Here is a 9,307-nt window from a genome sequence, read left to right as displayed (position 1 = left end):
AAAAAATAAAAATAAATAAATAAACATTTTTTAAAAAGATTACTTAACAAAAAAAAAGTAACAGAAAACAACCCTGTTAAATTTTAAAAATTAGCTACTTTAAAACAAAACAAACAACCCAAGACATAGTGGCACAGGCCCTTAATCTCAGCACTCAGGGGAGGCATAGGCAGGTGGATTTCTGTGAGTTCAAGGTCAACCTGTTCTATAGAGTGAGTTCCAGGACAGCCGAGACTGTTGCACAGAGAAACCCAGTCTCAGTAAAAGAAAACAAAACAAAAAACATACATCACTATGTAGTCCTAGTTGGGCTAGCCTCCAACTTGGAGATCTGCCTGCTTCTGCTTCTGGGGTACTGGGTTTAAAGGAATGGGTCACTTCTGGGCAGTGGTGGAGCACACCTTTAATCCCAGCACTCAGGAGGCAGAGGCAGGTGGATCTCTGTGAGTTCAAGGCCAGTCAGTTTGGTCTACAAATCGAGTTCCAGGACAGCCAGGAATATTACACAGAGAAACCCTGTCTCAAAAAACCAAAAATAGAAAAAAGGGGGGGGGGGGGGTAGGAATGGGCTACCATACCCAGTTATATCAATTACTTTTTAAAAAAATCTGCTAATTTAGAGTAAGTTTAGTTCTCAGACCTGGGACAAATGGCTGAGGTGCCTATTTAGCATATCACAGTGGACCTGGCCACCAGGTTGTTCCAGCATCCTTCAATCCCTACCTGTTACACAGTAATGGCTGGCATACCCACCCCTTAACCTGAACTCTCCAGCCCAGGAGCTGGGCTGCCCTTCCTCCAGTAGCTCGTCCCTAGACAGTCTAGCCACTTTGGCTATACCTGCCCTTTTTACCCTTTACCCTCCTGGCCTCTTGGTCTCCTTCCTTTCCCCTTCCCCATACCCTCTTTCCTCAAAGCCTGGCTCAGGGTGACGTTTACTCTGGACTCTCTCAGATGTCTCTACCTCTGGTTACGCTGTCCTTCATATCTACAAAAATGTTTTTCCCAGCACTCGGGAGGCAGAGGCAGGTGGATCTCTGTGAGTTCGAGACCAGCCTGGTCTACAAGAGCTAGTTCCAGAACAAGTTCCAAAACCCAGAGAAACCCTGTCTCGAAAAAAAAAAAAAAAAAAAAAAAAAGTTTTTCCAGCCGGGCTGTGGTGGCGCACTCCTTTAATCTCAGCACTCGGGAGCCAGAGGCAGAGGATCTCTGTCTGTGAGTTTGAGGCCAGCCTGATCTACAGAGCAAGTTCCAGGACAGGCTCCAAAACTACAGAGAAACCTTGTCTCAAACCCCGCCCCCCCAAAGCTTTTCCTCCACCATACCTAGAAAGAGTCATGTCCGCCTTTTTTATTTCTTTTCCTCCACTTGAAACAATATGAAAAGGGTGATGCTATGAATACATAACATTCAGTGAAAGATACATGGGGCCGGGGAGATGTCCCAGTGGTTGACAGCCCTTGCTGCTTTAGCAGAGGGCCAACGGTCAGTTCCCAGGACCACTTGGATATTCACAGCCAGACTCAACTCCAGCCCTAGGACATCTGATGATCTCTTCTGACCTTCATAGGCACCAGGCACACACATGTTACACATACATACATGCAGAAAACACATACACATACATAAAGCTAAAAGAAAAAGTTTAAGACATTATTAACGCCAGATACGTGAGTTTTTTTGGAGGGGGAGGGAGATTCAAGACAGGGTTTCTCTGTAACAGCCCTGGCTGTCCTGGAACTCGCTCTGTAGACCAAACTGTCCTTGAACGCACAGAGGTCCATCTGCCTCTGCCTCCTGAGTGCTAGAATTAAAGGTGTGTGCCACCAACACTTGGCAATACGTGAGCTTTTAATATAGCACTTGTGAATCTGGGGCAGGATAATTGCATGTTTGAGGTTTGGACTATGATGGGCAGATTGGGAAAAAAGAATTTGCTAACAAGCCAGTCATACAAAGAATTAGATATATACAGAGAAAAAGCACCAAGGGGCTAAAAAGAGTGTAGGTGTTGTAATTTTAAAATGAGTAATAAGGGGGTGCACCACCAAGATGGGGACAGTTAAGCAAGACTAAAAAGAGATGAACAAGCCACTGAGGTATTTGGGATGAAGTCACACAGAGTCCTTGAAACAGAAAGCACAACCAAGAAAGCCACAAGGTGAAGGTCAGACAAGGACTGAGATCAGAGGAGAGAAAGGTGCTGGTCAGAGTGACAAGTCACTAGAGCGGGGCTCTGGGCACAGCTAGGTTTTGGCCAAGGGTCGATGTGATCATACACCACATTCTGGTGGTGGCCGAGTGATAGGGAAAGAGCGGCAAGTGGGGAGATAACCAGGAAAGTCGATGCAATGATCCAGGGCAAGGATGAAGGATCTGTGGTGGGTGTAGCTGCAGAGGCAGAGGGACAGCCAGCTTCTGGGAGGACGTGTGTGTTTGCCCACAGACGGGTTGTGGGAGATAGGAGAACAGAATCAAGAACAACCTCCAGACTCCCAGCAGAGCTGTCCTTCACCAAGCTAGCTGTGGCTGCTGCGGAGGAGGTAACAGAGGGAGCCACATCTCGTGCCCATCAGACGTCTGGCGGAGGTATAAGACGGCAAGAGACAAGCAAGTTTGAGAGCTGGTGGTCCTTAAAATCAGAGCATGGCTAAGATCGTGTAGGAAGGTACAGCTGGAGGAGAATGGCACCTCAGGGGAGCCCCGAGTCACTTATCCAGCGACCCATGGCTGAGCCGAGAGGAGGCTGCAGCCACTCGGATTCAGGAGAACCTGGAAGTGGCTTGGGAACTTTTTTTTTTTTTTTGGTTTGGTTTTCCTGTTTGTTTTTGAGACAAGGTTTCACCATGTATCTCTCACTGTTCTGCAACTTACTATGTAGACCAGGCAGGCCTCAGAAATCTGTCTCTGTCTCCTGAATACTGGGATTAAAGGCATACGGCATCATGCCTTGCTGCTTTCTTGCTTTTTTGAGGTAGGGTCTTGATGTGCAGCCCAAGCTCATGATTCTTCTGCCCTTACCTCTGAATGCTGCCATGTGGTGCATATGTGGAGGGCAGAGGGCAGCTTGTGGGAGCTGGAACGGGCTCCCTCCTTCTACCGTGTGGGTTCTGGGAGGAAACTTTGGTCATCAGTCTTGCTGACAGTACCTTCACCTATGGGCTCACCTTGCGGATCCTATTATTTCTGCTAACTTTCAACAATGAGCATAATTAATTACTTCTATAAAAGTTCTTTGAGTTTTTTCTAGTACAAGGGCTTTAAGCATACCAGGCAAACACTGTGCTCAGATTCCTGGGCCCAGTGCTCTTTTCAGATTTTGAGACAGGTCCTCCCTAAGTTACCTAGGCTAGTTACCTAGGCTGACCTTGAACTCATGATCCTTAAACTTTAGATCCTCCAAATTCCCAAGCAGTTGGGATCACAGGCCTGTGCTATCAGGCCCAATTTATTCAAGAATATTTCAAAACACAGTTTGGGCTAGGTGTGGTGGCCAGGAAACGAAGCAGGCTTTCTCAGGAGTGGCTGAGATGACACTGTTACTCCCCAGCCACAATTCTCAGAACCATGGGTCCCAAAAACTGCCAAATAAATCTCTGGTACAGTGTGATTCCATACCTCTTGGCCTAGATTGACAGGTGTACTAAATAGCATCTTCATTAAAAAAAAAAGAAACAATAGTTTATTATCATCACTGATAGTGATAGTGAAGGTCAACTGCCTCCCCAGGTGCCCCAGCCTTCCTGCCTGAGCCTGGGGAGCTACTTTGTGGTGGTCCCCCATGTTGGGGTAATGTCCTTGTTCATCTGATTCCAGTTCCATGGCTCCTGGCCCAGGGCTAAGCTCCACCTCGAGATGCCATTGGTATGCTCTCCTCTAGGCGACTGTCACCTCCAGCATCTGAGAAACCACTGCCTCCAGAGGCTGGGGCCACGTCCACTTGGATAACACCATGGACTTGGGAGAGCTGTGGGCTGTCCAGACTGGCAATGAGCTGGCGGGGGCCTGGCCGCACAGGCACGAATGTCTGGCGTAGTGTGACTGTCTCATTGCCCCCGATATCCCTGTAGACAGAGACAGCATCATGAGCTTTGAGTAACTAAGGGTAAAGTCAACAGCAAACATTGGTCCGGAGTGGCCAGGAAGGAAAGAGCAAGAGGTGGGGCCATCCAGGCATTTCTGAGTTCAGCTGGAATCTACACCCACAGCCCGGACAGAGCCTCCACCCAGGCCACCTCCACACCTCCACACCCAGCTGTCTCCCCAGCACCTGGCCTCCTCCACTCCTGTTCCCACTGAACAGAGACTACTAATAATCTGCAGCAGGCAGCAGCCTCGACTGCTTTCATTCCCGCTACCCCTGCTGTAAAACCACACCTCCTCACAAGGGTTTCAAGGCCAAGGGAACTTTAGTGCAAGACCTGGAGGCCCAGCCAGGATCTCAAATGCTGTCAGTTTTGTCAGAATAGCAAGCTAAAGAAACGGGACACAGCTGTCCTCATGAGGCACAGCTTCATGTACTAAATTAACAGAAGGATGTTATCCGTGGAAAAGGTCGTGCCAATTTTTTTGTTTTTTTTTTCAAGACAGGGTCTCTGTGTAACAGTCCTAACTGTCCTGGAACTAGCTTTTGTAGACCAGGCTGGCCTTGAACTCATGGAGATCCGCGTGCCACCACTGCCTGGCAGACAATTGACATTTTTAAAATGACACACTCTCGCCAGGCGGTGGTGGCGCACGCCTTTAATCCCAGCACTTGGGAGGCAGAGGCAGGCGGATCTCTGTGAGTTCGAGGCCAGCCTGGTCTACAAGAGCTAGTTCCAGGACAGGCTCCAAAACCACAGAGAAACCCTGTCTACGAAAAACCAAAAAAAAAAAAAATGACACACTCTCATATCTGTGTGTGTGTTATGTGTGTCATCCTCTCCTCAGGGAGCTCTGAAAATATATTCCCAGAACCCCTCTCGGGATCAGGATTCACTGGACTCACTGGCTATCTCACCTTCCCTCCAGTCTGCTAATCCCTGGGAAGTGCACTAAATCCCTCAAGGGTTGGGCTTACTTCTGAAAGAGAAGTCAACTCCCTAACCTGCCATACAGGCTCATTCTGACTCAGCTCCCACCTGCTGCATCACCCCACCATTCTTCCTCTGGACCAGCCCCATGGGGTATCTCTCCTCACCCAGAGTCACCTCCACCATGTTCTGCAGTGTTGATGGTGTCTGCCCTGAGCTCCGAGTTCTGCCAACTTCATCCCTACTCTTTCTCCAAGTCCTGGCTCACAGCACTGCCTCACAGGGGCGCCCTGAGTGCCTTCCATCCCCAAGAAAATGAATCTCTTTCTTCTAGGCTCTTCCTTCAGTCTACATTTACTCACAGGATCTTTAGAAAGGGTCTCACGAAGCCCAGACTAGTCTCAAATTTACCGTGTGATGGACACTGGCCTTGCGTTTTCAGCCCTTGGGTCTCGGCCTCTCCAGTATGATAATTACAGGTATTTATCATCTCCCCTGACACAGTGCACGTTAAATCAAGCATAGTTCATTTATGTGGAGTCAGTTCATGACTGTTAGATTACCTCCTGATTCTTCATAAACTTGTACTTCCTATTCCCAGTCCAACCCAAGCTTGCCTTGGTGTCCCCCTTTTGGGCACTAAACCCCACACAGTAGTCTGCCAACAGAATGAGCCAGCATCTCTTAATTCTGAAGATTAGGGTTCTTTGGAATGAAGCACTTAGCTTGGAGGCTATTTCTGAGGTTTCTCTGGACCAGTGTTTAGGACAAGTTACTTCTTTGGTCCTCACTTGCTGGTTCATAAGACAGAATGAGTGCAAAGTGAGATGATGTGGCTGGGTGGGTGTCACGACAGGAAGTAAAAACTTAAGTCTATAATTCAACAGGTTATGCTTTGACTGGCTAAATATTTGTGTTCTTACTTTTCCTCATTTCTCTATAGATGGAAGGTTAAAGGTTGCTTAGTCATACAGTAACCTTCAAAAGTCTACTATAATTGAGTTGTGACATTTCAGAAGCTAACTTAGATTACAACCACTAACATCATTCCCACCTCCTCTAAACAAAACCCTGCTATCCACCTTCCAGGTAGGAATGTCAGAATCTTCCCTAGCCCAGGAAACATTCTTATAGCCCAGGTGAGGCCCTTGCCACACACCTGTTTTTGAGTTTGAGCTGAGAGCAAGTCAGTTGCAAAAGCTGGGATGTCCCTTAACATCCCAGCTGGTTGGTAATAAAACTCTCCTTGGCCGCAGCCATCCCAGATCTCTGTTTCTTCCTCCTTCCCCTCCATCCTTCACAGGCAGGTGCATGCACCCATGTCCCCTTTGTGGTATGCATAATAAATGATACAGACATTATTGTCTACTTCTTTGTTTTCCTTGGTAATTAATCTTAACTCTAAGTTGCTTCAGCCTTTTCCTTAAAGCTAAACGTTCTCTTAGCAAATGGACGGCCGTCACTAAAGTTGCCAGAGTGTGATTCCAGTTCTGGGGGAATTCCCAAGAACTTCCAGCCTCCCTGGTGACACAGCCAACCGGAGGAGTGAGTCCTGGAATGTTTATTAAGTGGCCAGTCACCAGGCTGGGGTGGCACACCTTGTGGTATAATTGGGTTCCATACCACAGCCTTTGATGTGTAAATGAGAGGCAAAGTAACACCCATCTTGGAATCTGATATATCCCCTTGAGGCTACCAAGTGTCTTGGAGGCTCTCTGCTCCAGGATCTCAGCGACTAAGAAGCAGCAGAGTGTTCAGGAAGACTGCCAGCTCAGGCATCACCCATCTCCTGCAGTGGAGACCTTGATCGAGAGGGTGACGCCAGGATACCATGCAAGCCCTGCATACAAGACAGAGGCCAGCTCTCCTAGCACCTAACACAGTGGCCCTGTCCTTCTAGGGGGAGCATCCAGAGAGTCAGAGGCCTCGTGAGCCTGGCCAAGGTGTATGCCTCTAGGGAGCCGAAGACGAGACTCCTTCCTTTGTGGTGTGAATGCAGCTGACTGATATCCCTGGACACATCTCACCCCTGCCATCTGAGCTGCTAGGGACCCTTGTAGGTTCTACTTGGTGCTACTTTGTGATATCAAAGCCTCTGAGTCCCAGGCGAGGCCAAAGAACAAGACCATAAACTCACCTTTGGCCTGATAACAAAAGTCATGGCTACCAGCATAAGGTATGAGGGGAAAGGCAGGCTAGGGAAGGGCCCTCTCACAACCCCTCTCTTAGAACAGGTCACCCACTCCTATCAGAAGAAAGCTGGTTTAGACGACCTGCCCTCTCCTTCCTGCCATGCTTTTCCTGGGAGGAATGAGCAACAAGCGTCTGTGCCAGGTGACAGCAACAGGCACAGAACCACACCAGCAGAGATCAGATCCAAGCTGGCTGAGGGTCAGGAGGCAGGGCTCACTTCTCCTCTGTTCTCATGGCACCGACCACTGAGCAAGCCAAGTGTCTGGTGGTTTGTGCTCCTGAAGGGGAAAGAGAGCCTGCCTGCCTTCATGAGCTGTGAAATGAGGCTTAGCCATTCACAAGGTGGGGCAGTGAGGGCCACAGTGAAATAGTAACTAGTAGCGGAGACTGACTATACCACACGCTGGACTAACTAGCCCAGAGGCTTTGTTATCATCACTGGGCTTAGACGAATAGAGGCACCTGGCCAGGGAGATCTAGTCAGGAGCATGCAGCAGGGCTCAAACCTAAGCCTTTAGAGTTCGCAGTTCTCCGTTTAATTATATGACGGTCTCTAATGTACTTTAAAAGGCCTGCATGATCTCCAAATGAGATAATATTCCTGAAAGTGCATGGTCAACATATCCATATTTGCCAAATGTTAGGGATGGGCTACTAATGATTCCCATGTGAGCTTCAGCTCCCTAATTAGAAGGTGAGGCAGGGCAGGGACATAGTGCAACACGAGGCACTCAGCAGGTCCTGGGCTGATTTGACCACAGTTGCCAGAGACTGCTAGCTGGCCCCAAGCTGCTCTGTGGGGTCCTGACCAAAAAGAGAAGCAAAACTGAGGCTTGGGGCAGCCTGGGAGGGAAGGAGGGTAGCAGCAGCGTTAGAGAAGTCAGACTCACCCAACGTTGAGGACCTTGGGTCTCTGTAACCCAGAACCTTCAAGCCGGAAAACGACGTTGGTGAGGGTGGTGGGCAGGGGGTTCTTGAACACGATCTGTACTTCACATTCCTGGCCAACTACTGCTGCTCCCAGTAACTGAGGGAAATGGAGACCTTATCAGAGACGCTGGCCAAACATGCACCCAGAGGAGAAACATGTTAGAATTGAAATCTCGCAGAGCCCCACATTTCTGTCCCTGAAAGAAACCATCTCAAATACCAGGGAGGAAACTCATATCCACTCTACACCTTGAGGCTGCCACGGACTCAGACCTGAGAACCTGTTTTACCGATGAGGAGACCAAGGTCAGGTCTGGTCCCTAACCTTCTGGGGCTTATCAGGGCAACTTGCTTCAGGCTTGCCCATCATTCCCATAGCCCCAGGCTCCTGTTCTCTATTCACCCCTTGGGTACCAGAAAGTCACACTCACCGTAAGAGAGAGGTCTGGGGTGCGCAAACGGAAGGTGTGCTGCTTAGCTAATACCTGCCCACTTTCCTTGACGTGACCTGAGACATTGAGCAACATTGCCCCCTGGTCCACGAGGTGGGCCCTGTATTCCTTGTAGCTCACAGGCATGGTCACAGAGTCCGCTGGGAAAAAAATGCATAGCAATCACAGGCCTTTCCCCCCAAATCCAGCCTCCCAGAAGTGCTCTCTGTTGCTATAGGGCCTCCATGTCCAAAGCCAAGGTGCATGGACACCCAGAGGCGGGGCTGGGGAGGGAGCACTATGTAGGGACAGGGTTAGGGGGAGAGTACAATCTAGGGGCAGGGCCAGGGAGGGAGAATCTTCTAGGAGAAGGACTGAAGAGGAAGCACTCTCTAGGAGATAGAGATAGGAAAGTATCATCTGGGGCAGGGCTGGGGAGGGAGCATCACCTAGGAGCAGGGCTTGGAAGGGAGCACCATCTGGGTCATGGCTGTGGAGGGAGCACCATCTAGGGACAGGGCTGGGGAGTGAGCACCATCTAGGGGCAGGGCTTCGAAGGGAGCACCATCTGGGGCAGGGCTGGGGAGGGAGCACCATCTGGGTCAAGGCTGGGGAGGGAGCACCATTCAGGGACAGGGCTGGGGAGAAAGCACTCTCCAGGAGATAGAGATGGGAAAGTACAATCTGGGGCAGGACTGGGGAGGGAGCACCATCTAGGGATAGGGCAGGGAGGGAGCA

At 49.5% G+C, this 9,307-nt stretch overlaps 1 protein-coding gene across 2 annotated transcripts in view; it reads right to left on the bottom strand.

The window, feature by feature from the left end:
- Window positions 1-3,661: 3,661 nt before the first annotated feature.
- Tgm1 (transglutaminase 1) overlaps window positions 3,662-9,307 on the bottom strand; it is a 14,615-nt gene continuing 8,969 nt past the window's right edge. For both annotated transcript variants that reach the window (XM_005370426.2, XM_026777687.1), the window contains exons 13-15: window positions 8,570-8,730; window positions 8,099-8,235; window positions 3,662-4,064 (exon numbers count right to left, since the gene is read on the bottom strand). In XM_005370426.2, coding sequence (XP_005370483.1) covers window positions 3,839-4,064; window positions 8,099-8,235; window positions 8,570-8,730 — 524 coding nt within the window. In that variant the 3' untranslated portion in view covers window positions 3,662-3,838. The remainder of the gene's footprint in view (window positions 4,065-8,098; window positions 8,236-8,569; window positions 8,731-9,307) is intronic.

Source organism: Microtus ochrogaster, unplaced genomic scaffold (assembly GCF_000317375.1).
Source record: "Microtus ochrogaster isolate Prairie Vole_2 unplaced genomic scaffold, MicOch1.0 UNK80, whole genome shotgun sequence".
NCBI classification, from domain to species: Eukaryota; Metazoa; Chordata; class Mammalia; order Rodentia; family Cricetidae; genus Microtus; species Microtus ochrogaster.
Note: the sequence above shows the minus strand (reverse complement) of the source record. Positions and strands in the feature narration are given on the sequence as shown.